Source organism: Cibotium barometz, chromosome 27 (assembly GCF_041138505.1).
Source record: "Cibotium barometz isolate CiBa-2024 chromosome 27, ASM4113850v1, whole genome shotgun sequence".
Taxonomy (NCBI): domain Eukaryota; kingdom Viridiplantae; phylum Streptophyta; class Polypodiopsida; order Cyatheales; family Cibotiaceae; genus Cibotium; species Cibotium barometz.
This window is the reverse complement of record NC_141072.1, coordinates 33,744,160-33,764,563: the sequence shown is the minus strand read 5'-3', so window position 1 is coordinate 33,764,563 and position 20,404 is coordinate 33,744,160. Positions and strand designations below refer to the sequence as shown.

The 20,404-nt window shown below is 39.4% G+C and overlaps 1 protein-coding gene across 8 annotated transcripts; it reads left to right on the top strand.

The window, feature by feature from the left end:
* The first annotated feature begins 11,008 nt into the window (after positions 1-11,008).
* LOC147623317 (uncharacterized) lies at positions 11,009-15,205 on the top strand. Of its 8 annotated transcripts, none has more exons than XM_086821443.1 (8): positions 11,009-11,289; positions 11,387-11,437; positions 13,061-13,347; positions 13,435-13,616; positions 13,705-14,168; positions 14,277-14,364; positions 14,474-14,708; positions 14,863-15,205. In XM_086821443.1, the coding sequence occupies exons 3-8, from the start codon at positions 13,101-13,103 to the stop codon at positions 14,964-14,966; spliced, it is 1,320 nt and encodes a 439-aa protein (XP_086677569.1). In that variant the 5' UTR covers positions 11,009-11,289; positions 11,387-11,437; positions 13,061-13,100; the 3' UTR covers positions 14,967-15,205. The 8 variants fall into 8 exon arrangements, with proteins under 8 accessions (XP_086677569.1, XP_086677568.1, XP_086677565.1 ...); XM_086821442.1 differs by having other exon boundaries at positions 13,046-13,347; XM_086821439.1 differs by having other exon boundaries at positions 11,387-11,513.
* The last annotated feature ends 5,199 nt before the right edge of the window (positions 15,206-20,404 follow it).

Sequence of the window (20,404 nt, the reverse complement as noted above, 5' to 3'; positions counted from 1 at the left end):
GGATTGGTCAGCTAAAAGGTATCAAGCTAAGAATAAGTTGTTTTGATTAGTCATCAATACAATAGATCTCAATAAGGCTAAATGGTTAGAAAGGGATATAGATGTGGATGAATGCCGGGATGCTCTTCACAAACTGGGAAAGGAAAAATCACCTGGGGGGGATGGTTTATTTGTAGAATCTTTTTATAGCCTTTTGGCCCTCTTTAAAGGATTTAGTTGGGAAAATATGCAGAGAGGCAATTAGGACATGCAACTTGGATAAGGACCTAAAAGGGGAGCTAGTGAAGCTCATTCCTAAGCAAGCTGCTTGTGAGAGGTTCAATACTGGAGACCCATTACATTGCTGACTGTCATCTACAAAGTCCTGGCTAAAGTTGTTGCTATCAAGATTACTCCTTTTTTGCACGAGGTTATCTCCAAGAGACAATATGGCTTTATTAAGGGCAGATCTATATACGATAATATCTATGCTACAATGTTGGGCAGAGATATGGCCTTGAGGACTTATCAGAAATGTATTCTTATACAACTGGATTTGGAGAAAGCTTATGACATAATACACTAGTCTTTTGTGTGGCAGAGATATGGCCTTGAGGACTTATAAGAAATGTATTCTTATACAACTGGATTTGGAGAAAGCTTATACAACTGGATTTGGAGAAAGCTTATGACATAATACACTAGTCTTTTGTGGCTAGGGTAAGAAAAACTTGGTTTTGTATGAGGATGGCTACCTGCATATATACCCTCACATTTGGAGGTCATTCTAAAATGTTGCTGAATGGTAGAGTTGTTGGGGGATTTGATGTGAACAGGTTGGTCAGACAGGGATGTGTCCCCTTCCTCCTTTACTGTTTGCTATTGCTTCCCATCCCTTGATTATAACATTGGAATATGCTATTGTTGAAGGGAAAGTAATAGGATTGAAGTTGGGAAATGGGGAGCACTTGGTAATACAATGTTTTGCTGGTGAATCTCTCCTTTTCTTGAAAGCTGATAATGATAATGTGAGAATAGCTTTAGGTATTATTCAAGATTTTGTTGATGCATTAAGGTCTAAATGTAATATACACAAGTCAAAATTTATAAATATGTCTAAGGACAATGATTTTGATATGGAGAGATGGGGCTGTGAGGTCATCAAAAGAGGGTAGATAGTCAGACACTTAGGGGTCCCTTTTGGAGTGGATGTGACTAATAAATAACTCACTGACTAGGCTCTAGATAGGTTTTACTTGAAATTGAAGAAGTGGGAAGGCATTAGAGTCCCATTCCATGATAGGGTGTCTTTATGCAACACAGTGTTAAATGCTTACATTATGTTTGTAAGTCCTGTGGTAGAATTTGGGAAAGGTCATGGCAGAAAGTTGTAAAACCCATAAGAGAATTCTTATGGAGGAATGGCAGCTCTAACAAGAAGGCCTTAGCCTAGCTGGCATGGGATAGATTGTCTCTCCCCAAGGAAGAAGGTGGCATTGGTATCCTGCATCTTCCCTCTCACACAAAGGCTAGGATGGCATTATTGCTTCCTAAGTGTCTTCAACGGGAGGAGGTCTAGATAAAGATGCTGAAGGAATTGGTTGAAGGTTCTTATGTATGCTTTGAGGGCATATGGCAAGATCTAGGATGGAAAGATAAGATATTTTCTTATGCCCCCCACCCCCCTAAAATCACAGGTTCTTCTCTAGCCAGAATGTTGTGTTGTAATAGGAAAGAGACTTTGGGGCTGATGTTATGGGAGGGTTGCTCTAGAGCCTCAGGAAACTCTTTTCTATGCTTAGGGATTCGGTGGTCACATAAATTTAATCCTCCCTTGGCTTTTAAGGATCCTAAAACTACTAAAATTTTGAACAATAAAGGTTTCAAGAAATTAACTAATTGTTGGGATAGGGCTTTGGTGGGGTGGAAAGATCCTGAACAGCTTGATGAGGAGTTCAATCTGAACTTTAGGGTAGGACAACTGGTCAGGTTTGTGTTAGAAGAGGTGTAAAAAGGTTGGTTCTCTACTGCCTATGATGAATCTTGTTGGGTTTGGTATAATGGGGTCAAGTTGGACAGAGGGACCACTAAAGACTTGTATAGGGAATTAAGAAGAACTGAGGAGAATGTGATTTATTGCAATAGGCTTTGGAGGACAAGCTGGGGGTCCAATACTTGGAGGAAAAGATGGAATACTATATGGGAATTGGAAATCCCTACTAAGTTTCAAGTCTTTCTGTGGAGAGTATGCATGGGTGGTCTTCCCTTAGGGAGCAAATTGGTGCATAGAAATTTTACTAATGGGTGTTGTCCTAGGTGCAAAACTGCTCTTGAAGATGGGAAACATGCTTTTTGGAATTGTCCAGTTATCAGAGGCATTTGGTCTAGAATTGGCACTTGGGTATATAGTTGTACTGGAATGCATGGACATTGGGACGAGTGGTTGCTAGGAAAATGGACAATTAGTGAGGAGTATGCTGATTCTATTTTCAACATAATTAGATTTTATTGTCTTTGAGAAATTTGGAATACCAAAAAATGTATTTTATTTTAAAAATCAGTTTTGATACAGGGCTGGATGTTACAGAATTGATGTACAAATGTGTTCATATGTGCTGGTCTATATATTTGGTTAATAAACTGAATAAAGATGAAATGGTGCAGATGATTCAGGCATTGCAGGTAGCCATATCTTGACTCTCTCTTTGGAAGGGGACACACTCAGGCATACTAGGCTAAACTTAACTGTTTTGTTATTGTGTATTCAAGTACTAACAGAGCTCAAGCCAAGGGTCAGACCTGTAAAGTTTGGTGTAAGGAGTAAAAGATGGCACAAAAAAGTTAAGCAAGTGGATCATACTTTTGTGGCCTTTATTGAGAACCTTGTTGGTACCAGACCAGTGGTCAAAGTGTGGTCAAGAAAGGGGGATGTCTTGGAACAACAGTCACCTAAAGGATGCACATCAGAGGTCTTGATTGAAGCCCATATCCAGTTGGGATATCAAATATAATGGGAAAATTCCTCTTTTATATTTGAAGATGAGAGATGTACTTTGATCTGTAACTTGTTGAATGGGGTTTGGAGGATGTTAAGCTAGGGTTAAAGATGTAAATGCTTTCTAGTATATAAATATATAAATATATATATATTGGTCCTAAAAAAATGCAAAAAGTGAAGTTGCTTTGTAAAACGAAGTAGATACTGCAAAGACATGGGTACTGCAGCGAAGGAAAAAGCAGCAGATGCACAGAGGTGGTGCACTTAGGAGCACGGAAGGTGAAGCCTTTCAGATCGGCAGGCAGGCACATCAACAAAGGTGTTGGCTAAGAGGAGGCACTGGTGTTGGCTAAGAGGAGGCACTGGCGAGACTGCACAAGTGCTTCAAAGCGACACCAGTGACACTTGTGTAGACCACAGATGGCTGGTGGAAGCAATAATGTGGAAGTCCTAAAGTGCAGTTGGTGGTGCTACCATATAGAAGTCGTGAGCCTTAGCGTGGAGTTCGTCCCACCATGTATAATGCTTTATAGGCACCAAGGCCTTATCTTTTGACCTAACCCATAATAAGGGGAGTTCACACCTAAGAGGGTGTTCACATCGGACAAGACCTAAACACAATCCACACCACTGAGACTTAGGTAATTCCAACACACTACAAGGATCCGCCAACGTGTTGCATGCTATCCGCCATGTGGTAACAGATAAAATTTTATAATCAATCGATTTTCCAATTGCTAAACAGTCCAATCACTTGATTGATCGATTGCTTAGTTGAATAATCGCCCGATTACACTAGTTTTGCAATCATTTTGCAGTCCAATTGTGTCAAGCTAACATCAGTTCAAGCTTTTTTTAAGCACCTTTTCTTCTCAAATTCTTCAAACTGGCATTATCAACTCTTTAAAGAGAGAACAACCAAGGATTTGAGAATAAACCAGTCCTTGAATTCTTCAATCAACACCCTATAAGTCAACATTGCACACATTATGCAAGAATTACTTTGAGACTCTTTTTGGTATTCTTTCCAAAGAGAATAAATTACTTTTTGGCATACTCAAAGTAATTTATTCTCTTTCCAAAGAGAATAAATTACTTTTTGGCATACTCAAAGTAATGCTCGCATACATTATGCAAGCATTACTTTGAGACTCTTTTTGGTATTCTTTCCAAAGAGGATAAATTAGATGGTTGAAGTTACTCCTCCCTAACTATGGAGTTTTATGGGTAGAAATATCTTTGTTGTAAAGGGCTTACGTGGTCATGCCAGTGGTGGGATGAGCTACCTTGGCGCAATTGCTCTTGCTACTCCTTAAAGTGGTCAGGGCTAACTTATCTAGCATCAAGTTTCTCAAATTACTACTAACTACTAAAGAAGATGACGTAATTGCTCTTGTTGCTCCTCCTCAAAGGGATCAGCACCCAACAGATCTAATTCCTCAAATAACTGCTAACCAAAGAAGATGGGATTCATATGATGCTCAAGCTTTGGCATTGATTTGCCTTGTCAGTTAAAAGGTCTATTGATTTGCACATTCACTCTTGTAAAATATCCACGCTTGCTTGGAACACCCTAGAAATTATGTATCAGGCTAAAAATGATACAAGGATTGCCTTTCTCAGAAGGTAACTTGATAATGAAAATTTGCAAGAAAAGGAGTCCACGAACGAACACTTAACAAAGCTACAGGACTTGAGAAAGTGACTTCTCAATATTGATGAAGTCATAAAAGGATATGATTCAATATCACCCTTAACTCATTGCTTGAAAGTTACAGGACTTGAGAAAGCGACTTCTCAATATTGATGAAGTCATAAAAGGATATGATTCAATATCACCCTTAACTCATTGCTTGAAAGGTATCTGGGTTTTAATACTTCCCTCCAATAAGGTAACATTATCTTGTAAAGTTGAATACAGAGCAACATTCACTGTGATAGTTGAATATGTATGGTCGAGAAGATCGATGGAGGACCTTTGTCTCTTTTCAAGCACACCTATTTCTATTCTCACTAACTATCAGAGCACAACGGCAGTTGCATCTTTCATGCCAGGACTAAGAACATTAAAGTGCATTACCACTATGCCAAAGAGAAAGACTCTATGTAGATAGGAGGAGAGATCAATATGATCTATTGTTGTAGCACACATGGCAATGTGGTAGACTTTTTCACTAGAGCCTTATCATATGAAAAGTTTGAGGACTTTCGTAAAGCTTTAGGTCTCTTCCCTTTTAGAGACTAATTTGCAATCTCTATAATGCTCACATTTATACTATAGGGGGGTTTGCTAGATATTTGATAGTACTACACTGTGAGGTTATACCTTATGCCATGGGTACTTTTATCCCATTGGGTTTTTTCTATGGCCCATCTAGGTGTGAACGGGCATTCTAGGGTTAGCTAGTATATAAGTAACCTCATTCACAGTTTAGGGACACTTGCTCATTTGTACAGTCTCTTTGTACTTGTAGAGAGCTTCTATCTCTCTCCTTTGAGCCTACCAATCTTCTTCACACTCTACACCCTTGTGTTCTTTTCTTTGAGCATCATGTGTGTGTGAGTCTAGATCTTTGTTCTATGTGAGATAACAAACCTAAGGTAGTGAAATGCATTTTTATTTAGCTATAGTTCAGAAACCAAAGGCTATCATCTCTACAATCATTCTACAAAGAAAATCATTATTAGTAGAGATTTTCTTTTTGCTAAGGATTCTGTCTATCTTATGATGAAATTCAATAAACATATCTATACCAATTCCCTTGATATGTTTGATGGTTTGTTTTACCAATGCCAGTGTCTATTGATACACTCAATAGATTTTTCCTATTGATTGTCGTTTGTTACAAGAGGAGAAACTAATACACTAACTTTTGATCAGCTGCAAGATCCAGTAAATTCTGAAAGATGAGCAAATTAATGAGTCTAGACTTATGCCTAGATGGGTTAAAAGCACCTTATGGGATAGCAAATTGTATGCTCCTTTACAAAGTTAATTAGATCTGATGCTAAAACCATCTCTTCAGCAAATATCGCTGAGTTTTCATTTCTTAGTTCTCTACATGATTTAGATGAACCTAAGTCGTTTGAAGAAGCTCATCAAGAAGATCCAAATTAGGTTAAAAACATATAGGATGAAATTCAAGGCATTAAGAAAAATGTTACTTGGGGTTTAGTGGATCTACCACTTGGTAAGAAAGCAATTGGTACTAAGTGGGTTTACAAAGTCAAGAGAAAGGTTGATGGTTATGCCCAATAGAAAGGGATTGATTATGATGAAACTTTTAGCCCCACTTCTCGTATGACCACTATCAGATTTGCTACTACTTTGGTAGTCCACCATGGATGGAAAGTACACCAATTGGTGGACATTAAAACAACATTCTTGAATGATGACTTGCAAGAAGAAGTTTATGTGAATCAAACTAGATTTGCCTAACACGATCAAGAACAAAAGGTATGCAAGCTTAAGAAAGCTTTATATGGTTTGAAATAAGCCCCCAGGGCTTGGTACCATAAGATTCATGCCAATTTGACTGGACAAGGATTTCAAAATAAACCTATAGAAAGCACTTTTTACTATAAAAAAGGACAAGCAGGATTTGCTTATTGTTGTCAATAAAGTCTACTACGTACTCCATGTGTGGATCATTATAAGATAACGGTGTGTAGCATGTAGCCTCTTTGGTAGTGTATCAAATCTAATCCAAGCCGTCTCTAAACCATCTGGCCTCATAGGTCACCTTCGCCCGGGTTGCTCAACCATGGCTACTCCTCATAATGGGGGACATACAAACATAACCTATAGCCGGTGCCCAGATATACAATATGAGGGTGGAGCATTGCTATCCAAATTTTTTCCATCTTATTCTATTGAGGGGTGTGTGGGGATGGCTTTTCTACCATTTTTCTAAGAATTTCATACTTCCTACAAAACTCATTGACTCATAAGCGACAAGATGCACAATGTCATACTTCCTACAAAACACATTGACTTATAATAAGCGATAATCTGTATAATGTCATACTTCCTACAAAACTCATTGACTTATAAGCGATACTTTATATAATCTTATACTTCCTATAAAACTCCTTAACTCATAAGCCCCTGTCTCCCTCTTTTTCATCAATGTCTAACATCTAGTTTCAGTTTTAACATGACCTTAAAGTACCAAAATATGCTAAAGGACTTTGAATTTTTACATAAATACACATTGCATGAAACTAGTGTTTAAGGTTTGTGGTTTGCATGAAACTAGCCTTTAAGCTTTGTGATTTGCACCCCCCAGCCCTGTGCCTCTCTCTTTTTCATCAATACCTAACATGTAGTTTCATTTATAACATAACCTTAAAGTATTAAAATGTGCTAAATGACTTTGACTTTTAGATACACATTGCATGAAACCATCCTTTATTGTGTGATACATCTAGAGCCATTGGTGTGTACAAGGTTTATGGTAGACCCTAAATATTCAAATGTGTGGTGAATGGTGATCCTTAAGATATAGATTCTTAGTGATTAAAACCAATCCTTGCTTGTTTGACCTTACAAATGTGGTTCATGCCAAAAATTGCCTAGATGAATAATGATCACCATATTTTTCTCTTTTAAAGAAACTAACGATTTAAGATTTAAACGAGCTTGGTTAATGATACCTCTTGTATTTTTTTCCTACAAAATATTCATTCCACTATCTTGAAGTTCTACATTCACTGCCCAACTATGATACTAAGTTACCATAAGTTTTTCCTATAGGCAATAATTATTCATATATTGTGAATGCCCATAAATTTACCCTATATGCAACATTTCTTCACATAAATCTTATTACTTCTCTAGGAAAAACTTTTAAAATTTGAAGTTTCTTTAGTAAGAAATATAAAATCTTCTTCTTGAGAGGTGGTTATTAAAATGTAAAACATAGAAGTTAGGTGTAGTAGAATGCCACTATCTCTTTAGGAATTACTGTATTAAATAAGAATTTATAAGCAACATTTAAATATTATATTCAACCAGTATTGATGATTGTTCAAAACTTGAGTAATAGAAGATAAGTCATGTAGTGACAAGAGGTTGTGATTAAAATTTAAAACATAGAAGTGAGGCCGTAGAATGCCACTATCTCTTTATATTAAATAAGCATTTATCAAGCAACATTTAAATATTATTCAACAAGTATTGATGATTGTTCAAAACTTGAGTAATAGAAGACAAGTCATGTAGTGACAAGACCAAAAAACAATGCCTTCAACTTGAAGGAATGAATGTCTGCTTTCAAAAGAAATGCAACGGTTAGCTTATTCACTCTTAAAATATATTTAAAAATATTATTTCTTGTCTCCTCATACTAGCACATACTATGTGACCAAGCCTTTCCATGTCCTTTCGTTCATAAACTTAAGAAAATGGCCATGCACAACTCTATATGCGTTATCAACATGTTGGAAAGAGCTACTTCTATAAGATAATCTAGCTTCCAACAGAAAAGTTTCCACAAGTTATTCCTTTGAAGATTGTTGCAACACAAATTAGTAAGGGCTTATAGTTCGAGGTACTAACATTTATTCGTGTGCATTTCTTAAAGCTTGATACATATAATACTTGGTTCAAGCCAATAATTAGAATCATAAAAGTAGGAGGACATAGACACATATGATACTTGGAGGTATCACCAGAGGTCCTAAATAATTCGCACTCTATATTCACCCAAACAAGTTAAAGCAATTCAATGTAGTGTGTAAGCTTTAGGTTGCACCTTTAGATGCACACAAACCTCAATAAGTTATAAGATTTATAAGAAAATTTTAACATTATAAAATCGTATGTGACTCCATAAGTGCTGTCAAAGCTTTTAGAATTACCCTAATCAAGAGAGCCAACCAATTGACAAGAGGGGGGGACAAATCACATTATGAAAGGTGAGTACTCAAAGATGAAATTATGCATGAAGAGCTTGAACGTTAATGCTAACACTTAGTAAATGGGAGTCGGGACCCTCGACTCTACCTAAGAGATTATAGATTTTTCACATGTACACAATGGGTATCATTTAGAGGCACTTCCAAAGATATCACGTGTGTCTTTTTTAATTTTAATTTTCAAAATATTCTAAGCGCTTGCTCATGAGTAGCAGTGCCCTTCAATGTTGGCAAGAAAGTGTAGCATAGTGTCACCTTAACTTTCATATTGGCTATGGAGTATGATGGGTCCTATTGAGTTTGAAGGATCCTATAGTGATCACACCTAGTCAATTTACTCCATAAACTTTGAATTTCACCTTTATACCACCTTTCACCATCCATAATGTAATCACTTTATCAAATAAATCTATAATTTTCCCCCCTTTAGGGCACAATATTTGTAAGTTGCTCCACTATCTATTCACTTTAAGCCATATATCCTTTAAGCAATTATGATCATAAACTAGTCACATGACCTCAAAGTATTTGTGATTTGCCTTTATGTCACATGTCTTCTCAACTCTTTATAGTGATAATAAACTAGTCATGTTACGTAATATTTGTAATCTACCTTTATGCCACATTTACTGGACTAATTTGCCTTTATCCCAACCTCGATAAGCTACTACCTTGGGGTACCTACCCTTGAGGCTATAGGGGGGTTTATACACATCTCTATCTCTATATTATCTTAAGGAAGAGATTCACAAAGTTGCCACGTGGTGGCAAGAATTTGGAGGTTCGGGAAGGGGAGAAGAGGAGGTTTGGGTAGCATTTGATTTTGGAAGCCTCAAAAGACATACAAAGCACTATGAAATTTGTGAGCTTTTTGTGTGGGCGAGGGAGACTTCCTGTCCACGAGCTTGGGCGGTGGGTTCTTTGAATTTTATGACATGATTTTCACAGACTCTCGATGTGTGTAAACCCCCTCAAGTTCTTACATCTCAAGTAGTTTCTCTCATGGAGGGGCAGCAAGGTACTTTCTTTTTTCGACGATTTTGACCTGCACACCCTTTTTGACCCCCACTGCTTTAGTCACTGCTTCAGTGGAGTGGGGGGGGGGGTGAGTTTTGAACTCGTGACCTCAGCTTTCGGAGCGCAAGCTAGATCTAAAGGGGGGTTGTTTTTACTACTCATGAGATAACAAGGTACTTGGGTGAAGTTGGGTCACCTAAATGTTAGAACTTGAGTAGGGCCTAAGTACTCGAGTCTCAACTTGCAACTTGGCCCAAGGTACTTGCTACTACTACTCAATAGATTTTCACTGTACCTAGCATTTATGTGGAAATGAAGATGTTTTTTTTTCCCATTTATCGAGGACTTGTACAATAAAGGGCTTGGAAAAAAATCCACCATGAATGATGATTAGAATTGAAAGCCAAAGGTTGGCAGGGGCAGCCACCCAACTTGAATAATAACAAAAGCTATATGCATTTAAATCACTGTGGGCCTAGGACAATAAATTACTTAAGCCAATATATATTAATTCACTTAACATAAATATATTCCCAATCAAGGGGTATATTCTTTTATTTAATATATTCACAATCAAGGGGCATATAAATAATAATATATTCTTTGATTTAATTCAATAGCCTAAGCCTACCCTTTAATCAAATTATTAAAAAGTATGCTGTCAGGTGTGAGTGATGTTGACGTTTTCAGACCCGACAGAGCACGCTGAGACTTTTTGTTCTAAAATTTAAAATAATACGAATAACCACCCCAAAAAAAAAACGACAAGCCGAAAGATTCGTCCTTACGGACGGCTGAGATGGTACAGTGCGGGAGAAACTTGACGGCTCAGATGATCTCGTTCGGCGGGCCCGCCGCTCCCAGAGTGCCAAAAACTGCGGCAAAGTCAAAATACGGTGTCGGATGCTGTCCACGTCAGCGCCCACCCCCAACGACCTGCGTTTCTCCCTTCGTACAGATTTCTTTTGCAGAGCCGTCTGCCAGCGTGGAGACGATAACTTCCACCGTGGCAGTACCCGAACACGTGCGTGAGTCCAGTCTGCCAGTTTCTAGCCACGTGCTGTGCTAGCCCCAATATGGTCATGATGGGAGATGGAGGAAGTATTTTTCCGTTCACCTGCTGTTTCTGCTAAACCCTAGATTTCGCCCTCTTCCCCTCCCCATCTCCTCCTGCAAAACCCTAGAATTTCTGGGCCTTCCCTGCCATCGCTGAACACTAGCTAGCTTGTAACACAGTATATCCCGCAGAGCCCTAATTTCTGCCCCAGATCGTGTTGCCATTGCCGCTGTGAGCTGAGTTCCGCATTATCATCATTATCATCACCTCCATCACCATCAACTCTCACTGCAGAAGCTTCCTTTGCCGGCCAGGCAAGGTCAGTTCATGGTGCTTTTTTAACGCTCTAAATCCTACTATTGTATCAATTTGCCAGTCGCCGCTCTGTGATGTGAGTTCTCATGTTACCCTTTCAGCATCCTTGTCTGTGTGGTATACGATGAATTACTGCAAGAGAACTTCTTATTGTGAGCATTTTTAACCTCAAACTCTCCAAATGTTGCAATCTGGAGCCTGTAGCCTTTCTGTGAACGTTTCTGCAGAGTAAGTTCATGTCATGCAAGCATTTCCTTTTGTTTTAAGGACCATCATCACCCCATTCTGCTAGCATTTCATTAATTCGTGGCTGCCTTCAAGCAACCATCATTGATGATATGACATTCTCTTCAGATATGCAGATCTCAACCAGTGAAAAATAGGAGAGGTTCTCGCCTTGGTTGGTTTTACTTTCAGAAATCTAAAGGACGTGAAAAAAAATACACTAGAGGACGTTTAAAAAAAAACAAAAAAAAACACTGTGCAGAACTGCTGAGTGACCATATGTATGAACCTCACGGGGGCCTGTGTATGTGAACCATTCATGCTTAGACAAGCATTGCAATATGTTTTGGGCAAGGTAGTAAGTATTTGAACCCTGAAGCAGGGGATCTCGAGTTCAAATCCCACTTGCCTCAGCTGAGGGACGTTGCTTATGGGTGAACCATGGCCTTTGAGCTTGGGGAGGAGCAGCATTATTGATTAAGTAGCCGGATCTCTACCTGGAAAACAAAAACAAGAAAATGTAACTCAAATTACACCTTTATTAATGAGGTTTTGTCTCATGAGGGTAGGCTTCTCATGAAGGTATCATAATTAGATTGCTACAAACACGTGGCAAGACTGTCTTTGGGTATCAACCACACTATTATGCACACTATTCTGGAACTTCCATGTGGCAGGTCCAGAATAGTCCCGGCTCGTGAGGGGGAGCAGCAATGCGCGGTCACTAACTAGTCGAGTCTTATTGTTACAAATACCTTTTTTTGGGGTTGAGAGATGAATCATATATCAGTGCCAGGGTGGAAATGTTGACCTGTGTGTTGGCAGGCCAAGGTGTAACCACTTGGGCTAAGGTGTGACCACTCGTGCTAAAGTCTGCTGGCTATACAACTACCTTTGTTACAAATATAGAACTAGAGTGTTACAGAGGGTGAAATAAGGGATTGACACAGCAGGAGACCTGAGACAAGTCATGGCTAGGATTTCAGAGATGAATCATATATCGTGCCAGGGTGGAGTGTTGACCTGTGTGTTGGCAGGCCAAGTTGTAACCACTTGGGCTAAGGTGTGACCACTCGGACTATACATCAACCTTTTTTTTTACAAATATATAGAACAAGAGTGTTACACTGAGGGTTAAATAGGGAATTGGCACAGGAGAAGACTTGAGACAAGCCATGGCTGGATTTCCTTCAAGAGTACAGCTCATAGTGTTACATCTCCAGCTCAAGGCTTGACACATACCCCCCCTCCCGTTTCCAATTCCTGACTGCACGTAGGAGCCTTAGTGGACTTTAACATGAACCCAAACCACAGCTCTTGAATGCATGGCCTTGATGGTGCACCTTAAGATATGAAAGCGTTGATATTAGTGCAAAAGAAAGCAGCCCTTGTGTCTTTGGTTAACAGTGCCCCCAAAACCAATGGTGGAAAATATAAGGTTTAGAATGTGGATATGGATATTTTATTTCAATAGGCAGAGAAAAAATCTTAGCAAAGCCTATGTGGTGTAACTGGAGACCTGATCTGTTGTACAGTGCTTTGCTTTGCAGGTTGGGCAATTGAAATCAAAGGCATGATTGGCTGCTTTCAATGGTGCACTCGTCCATCATGACAGTCTCTATGGCCGGGAACGAGCAGCCTGTTTTTCATGATTTCCTTGGCATTGCAAGCCAAAGAGGGGATCCCAGCAGATCAGAGACTAAAGTGCTGGACCCTTCCATAAGTTCTAAGAAGGATCTTCGAATTGTAGAAGTCGAGGGGGAGGAAGTAGCAGTAAGAGCATCCTCAACAAACAGCGGCCACCGTGATGCATGCTCTTCTCCGGTTGTTGTGTCAGGTGTGTATATATTTTTCAAATTTTTTTGGGAATAGATACTCTTCATACATACGCATATTTTTTTCATGCTGTTTTGGGTGCTTGTAGAGCAATTATCGTGGCCTCAAGGGACTGGTGGTGCTCAGCACATAGGAAATAATAGTGGGCTTTACAAGCCAGAGGTGGACAGTAGGCAAGGAAAGAGAAGGGACATTGTCAACAGTAGGGATTATTTACATCAGGAGCTGCAGAGGGGGGTGGAAACCTTGGACAGCTCTCCCTTTATGAAGGTAAGGCTGCATTGCAACGACTATCACACTGCTCTAATGGTTAAGTCACATTTTCTTGTCTCATAGCGGGTTGTATTGTATGTGGAAGGTATCTCGACTTGAAAAGCCGGGTGACAGGAACAAGAGACATGTAGAAGCAGGTAGGGATGATATACATTCTCGAATGCAGCCACCTCGTTTGTCACCAAATTGCCAGAACCCACATTCTTCATCTATAGCTAAGCCCGATCTATCCAGAGTCATGTCAAATAAATGGGATAGCTCTAGGCATGTCTCATTGAACACTGGCATGTTTGGACCATCCCGAACTGGTCATCTAAATTTACAGTCAGAGAAAATAGCTTTAAATATCATCAGGGAGAGTGCTGTAGTACAGCCATGTCCTCCTGCTGATGAGGGCTCAAGGACTGGGCTGAAAGGCTCAAGTGTTGGTAATCTTTGCAACAGCATCCCTGCCAACCCCGCGGCGGGGGGCGCCCACACAAATTTTCCATCAGGAAGGTCCAAATCGTGGTCTCAAAGTGCTGGCTCAGAGTCAATGTACGCGGCAAGGTTGGTGCTTTACTTCACTGCCATTTATATTTTCAAAAAGCTTTGCATGTAGCAAATCAAAATGGCAAATCATGGGCTGTTTTAGCGACTTAATGTGTTTTCGTGCAGTCAGCAGACCACAGCACCAACAAGTCGACAACTAACCATCTTCTACGGGGGGCAGGCCCATGTTTTTGATGACGTGCCCTCTGATAAGGTGCAATCTTTTGCCTTGTTTTATGACCCAGCTGTTTGATAGAAGGATGGACATTAGCACGGCAGCCATAGGTATTGATTCTAATTCGTCTGCTGTGCTGTCTGTTTAGGCGGAGGCTATCATGACCCTAGCTGGATCAAGTGGTAGGTCTTGGTCTACCATGTATACTCCCAGGGCAAAAGCAAGCTTGCCAGTCTCAGGGAGTGAAGGGTCATTGTCAATGCTTGAAAGAGAGAGAGAGAAGAGCATAAGCAAGTCTAGTGCCATGAATGGTTTCAGTGATCTTGCTCTAACCACACCTGAGGTCCATAAGGCAGTGACTACTTCAGCACATTTGGGACAAGGTAGCAGTCACATAGGGCACAAATTCGCACCTGAAGCCAAATTTGGCCAGTTGGCACATTGGGTCTTTGCTAATCAATCTTCGTAGTTGATAAAAGTGTGGTCCTAGAGGGGGTTTGTGTTTTACAGCTTATTTGTGAATTGTGTCTGATGCAGAGGGCTTTGGCTTTTCTTCAAAACACCAAGAAAGCAGGGGAACGCCCCTGGTGCATGCAACTAGTTCTGATGTCGGGAAAGAGGTAAAACCCTATGTTCCCTAACAGCAGAATATGCTGCACTCTCATGTGTGGGCGCACACACATACATGCATGTTTCAAGGGTGTATGCTGTATTTAAACATAAGAACAATTTTTCTTAGCTGCCATTCCTTTGCCCTTGTACGATTAGCTCATCTAATTGGAGGAATGGATCTGACTTCCAACTTTTGTACAAATGCTTACTTTGATAGCCCACAAGACAGATTGGCTTTATGATGCAACTGTTACACATTTACATGTGCTTTTTTGTGCATTTCATGTTCACATGGACATGTGAATCTGTAACGAATTGGTGCTTTTTTACACGTGCTTGGGTCAAGGGGGAGGTAAGAAAAATTGTGACATAAGGCCACTTACTTATCTCCCTTCATTGAAAGAGCCTTCTTGGGAATATCCCACTTCTCAAAATTGCAAAACAAGGACGGTTCATACTTTAAAAAATCTTAAAAGGGGGATCTTCTCTTAATGGACTTTCAATAGAAAAGGAAATTAAAAAAGGAATTGCTATGATGCTCAAGGTGGCCATGATGCAAATTCATTCTCTCTCTCTCTCTCTCTCTCTCTCTCTCTCTCTCTCACACACACACACACACACACACACACACAGCCAAGTCAGGTCTAATGAATTCTGTGTTTTCTTTAGAACTATGAGAAACTGTAATGTCCATCCTCAAGTACAGTTTTTGATCAAGCCTGACTTATACAGGATAGAGTTTAGAAAGGAGGAGGGGAGGGGGTGAGTGGGGGTGGTTGTAGCAATGGTTTTTTGAAACCATCTTGAAATGCTAGACAAGACTGGGAAATGTGGCCCATCCACCTCACTAGAAAGGTGTTTGCATCGTCCAGGTTGCCATTGCCTAGTCTCTGTCCTTTCCTCCCAAGCTTTCATGCACAGTTCATGCTCACCGATCAGAGACATGCATCCTGGATGTCTGGTCTTGATGAGGGTGTAAAAGGCATCCAGGATGTTTTGTCTTGATGAGGGCATAGAAGGTATCCTAGATGTCTTGTCTTGCCCATTTTCTGTCCTTTCCTACCAAGCTTTTATTCACGGTTCATGTTCATCAAAGACATGGGCATCCTGGATGTCTTGTCTTGATGAGGGTGTAAAAGGTTTAACTAGGATGCCTCAATGAGCCTTAGGAAACAAAACTGGTTGCTATAGTGATGGAATATATGTTTTATGATTTGTTATACCCAATTGTTCACAAGCTTTTGTGAACATAACTCTGAGTAAAGATGATTGGTCTAAAGCATTGTATCTATAGCACATTTTGAGCTTTGAAAAGATGGATGCGGAGCAGGGACAACTCCATTGTTTGTATGAATTCAAATTGCTACCCACGATGAAGATATATATGGAGATTGAGAGAATTTTCTCATTAATGAAGCTCTTTGTTTCACTCTAGCTCTTGTCAAGGGATAGGTCACCTTGTTGAATGGTGGTATTGGTGCAAACCTAAGCACGCAAAGTATCGGTTTATGTAGAAAGAAACATGACTTTTTTGAGACTACATTGGATTGAAAAGAAACAATGCGCATCACCAAATTTTTTCTCAATGTTGCAATGAAAAAACATAGAGGATTTTATGGAACAATAGAAGATTACTGTATAAAAATTTGGTTTTAATTATATACCAACATGAAGGAGTGTGTGATATAAAATTTTGAGAGGAGATCTTGGTCATGAGTAAGCATTTTTGACAAAGAATTGCAAGAGGTTGAAGTGTTTGTGCTCTCATGAGTTTTACAAGTCCACATGCTATTTACCATGCTTCTTGAAGCTTACATGGCTCAATTGAAGCTTCATTAAAGCATTGGGCAAATATTAGGGCAAAGTCATGAGTAGAATGATGCCAACAAGATTTCTTGCATGTAATGTGCTCATATGGGTTTTTCACTCTATGGTATAAATCTACCAATCTTGCTCACATCATTAATCTTTGTATTGGTTTAGTGCAAGAAGCGATTGATTTGCATAAAGAAATGTTTAATAAAGCTCTTGGAAGGAATGAATCTATATGATGGATGCTTACATGCCATGGTAAGGGCATAATCTTTGTGGCTTAATGTCATTGTGGATAATTTGGAGCCATGTTGAAGGACAAGCATGAGTACATACAATGGACTTGACGATTGTAATGGCATGATGTGTAAATGCTCTTGTTGTAAGTGATCCTACCTCCTCCAACAAGCAATCTATATTTAGTCTTCTCAAGTTCATAGAATCTAGATTGCAGAGAGGGTACCTTGGCACATCAAGGGGAGAGTTTGCTTGAATCTATCTATTCGTGATTGCCTTGGAAAAGCAGATAGATAGAGGATTAGCTACATGGTGTGAAGACATGGCATCAACCCCTACCTTTGGACTCTAAACTTTGGTAAGGAGGGGGGGGGGAAGGCTTGGTCGGAAGATCGGCAAAGCACAAAGCGGTTCATCTCAACAACAATCAAATTGAATATTACAAGGACAAAGAGATGCAAATGCATGGACAAAAGTAAAAGGGCATGGTGCAATAGGTGATGTGCATCAAAATTGGGGGGAACTATGGCAAAATTGTGGCGGTTTTCTTATGCACTACAATACACAAAAGTCCAATTCAGTTCGGAATGGTGTAGGCTATTTTGAAGATGTTAAGAGGGTTTGAAAGTACTATCTAAGAGCCTCCCATCAAGTTGTCAAACACCATTTGGGCGGGTCAGATTGGCAAAGTTTGACAAGCTAAAAACCCTAATTTAGTTGAAAACAGTTGGGATTATTTTGTGGTGGATGTTTACATAGCCTTATATTAATCTCTAAGGGCTATGTCCATCAAACTAACGATCTTGATATCATTTGCAAGTCCAATCGACACAAGTTCTCACTGTATAACTAGAAGGTGGGCCTAGTCAAAATCAATGTGGTATTTTTGGAAATTGAGCATATGGATGGAGATTACATGTCACTAACTTCCTAACAAACCAAAGATTACTTGATTTGTATATCATTGACTTGGTCAAATGACAATAGTTGGAGTGATCAAAGAAGTCAAAACAAAGAGTATATTTTTATCAAGAGAATAGTTAGACTGACCAAAGAAGTCAAAACAGAGAGTAGATACGGGTTAAACTTGGTCAAAGGGTATGCATTGATGAATAGTGCTTGTCAAAAGCATTCTATCAATCTATATTTTGTTTTGGACACCAATTGGTCAACTTACGATAATTTTGGCTTGTGGGTTAACTTTTTCTAAAAGTAAAAAATAGAGGTATATAGGCCATTAACTGAAATAAAAATGAGTACATAGTTGGAAAATAGGTACCAAGAGCTTTCCAATAAGCCTTAGTTCACTTGAGTTTGATATTTCTATTATCTGAGAAGTACTATTTAGAAGTTATGGAATACTATGCTAGTGTGATAGCTATTATGAACAGAGATTGCTATGGCATACAATATAGAAGTTGTACCGATGACAAAGGAGACTGCATTGAGGATAGTTGCAATCTTGAAGATTCTAAATGCATAGAAGGTGACAACAAATATGTATACCATGCTTATGATTCTCAAGGATATGTAAAAGGTAAGAGGTTATAACAATAAGTACCAAGTACAATGAAAGGGGCAGATATGACAAGATGTGTGCTCCAAATTCCCAAAGCCTATGAAGAGGGATGAATTCATTGAGTACATGGTGTTTACTCAAGTAGGAGATCTATGGTTCAAGCATAGTGAACCATTCTTCCAAGAACTATTCTCATTCAATGGTGAAGGAGTCACCATTCTTCCAATTATTATTCTCATTCAATGGTGAAGGAGTCACTTGTGTTCAAGTTAAGGGATGGTTTCACAATTGGGAGGCCTACTTCTATGCTTTCTCTTGTGATGATAAAGGCAAGGTGAAGAAAGTGACTTCACATTTCATGGGAAAAGCTAGATCTTGGTGGTTGTGAGCAATGCACATGCATGTGTCATGTTTGGAGAGTTTAGCCTATGAAGTTGTGCAAAGCTTTGTGACTTTCCATGAGCAAATGAGCTTTAGATCAAGATGCATGCCACTACATGAGGAGTCTTTGTTGTTAGGTATGCCAAGGAGTATTGGTATCTTTCCTTCTTTGTGTTGGACATCAAGGAGTGACATTATCCTCTTGGTGTGACCGTGGGACTTTTCCACAAGCCAACCTTATCTTTTATCGGGAAATCTACAAGGAGTTCACTTTAGTCCCATATCTCTTATTAGAAGCCACTCTTATGAGAACACTACAAGTAAAATCAAGATAGGAGAATTAGTGTATATAAATTGTTTGTGCCATCTCTTGGTTTACCTCTTGATTTAAGTGGGGATGGAAGGGCTATTATGCACACTCAATTTTGGATAATGGTGGCTTTACACAAATCAAAATCCATTCATTATGGCATTTGGTCAATGCATGGATTATGATTATGTGGGTCTTTATGAGCACATTATGGGAGTTGAAGTAGACAAGACGGTTTAGCCTTTCTTATACCTTGGTATGATTCAGATTTGGAGACATTTAGTTTTGATTCCCATAGATGCTCTTACGATGTCAGATATCATATCTATGAGGCATTTGTGTTTGTTCATAGTGGATATTGTCTTGACACTACTCTATACAACATTTTCATTTGGATATACTTGGGATGATATGGATGTGATGATTATGCATACTCATGATGGTGGTTATACACATGTCTAGAGAGACATTAATATAGTGGACCATGCCTTGGATCATTCAGGGAATGATATATATGGTGAGGACATTAGTTCGTTTATGATTGTGTATGATTCTGCCTATGGGACATGTTTATTTGGCCTTTATGGATGTCATCATGAAACTATGGTCTATTGATCCGAGGCATTCATTTTTGGATGCGTCACATGTCATTTGGGATGCATGGTTCTTGATCAAGAGGCAGGGCACATTTGCACTTATGGTTACTTGTTGTTGGGTGATATGGCAGGCCACATTTGCACTTATGGTTGCTTGTTGGTGATGATGACCAAGGATGGGTGTATTAGCTTTTCTTGGATCCTAGTAATTTTGATGGCTACTTTACTGATCATTACAGATGCTATTGTGATTCTCATGACTGTGAGACATCGATATTAGATGGTGACCTTCATGGAGTTCCCTTTGATCCAAGCGGGGCATGTGGACCATCATTTTACATAGAGCTTCCTTCAATACATGTGGTTATGCACGTGTGCATATGGATCATTAGTTCTTAGGACTTCCATTTGACCCAGGAGATTGTGTGATGATTGAGGATGCATGGCTACACCATCTTTTCAACCCAAGAGGCATCATGTTTTGCAGCTTTGGAGTTGGTACATGCAATTTTCCATTTGATCTAGGAGGAGGTTACAAGGATCTTATAATGTTGGTGTTATTTATGCATCGACACTCATGGTTCCCCATTTGATCATGACAACATCTTGGTT

Excerpts from the sequence above, each read along its gene's own strand:
- LOC147623317 (XM_086821441.1), top strand. The coding sequence starts at position 13,101 with ATGGTGCACTCGTCCATCATGACAGTCTCTATGGCCGGGAACGAGCAG. Across the intron at positions 13,348-13,434 it reads TTCTCCGGTTGTTGTGTCAG|AGCAATTATCGTGGCCTCAA; the intron begins GTGTGTATATAT and ends GGGTGCTTGTAG. Across the intron at positions 14,365-14,473 it reads ATGACGTGCCCTCTGATAAG|GCGGAGGCTATCATGACCCT; the intron begins GTGCAATCTTTT and ends CTGTCTGTTTAG.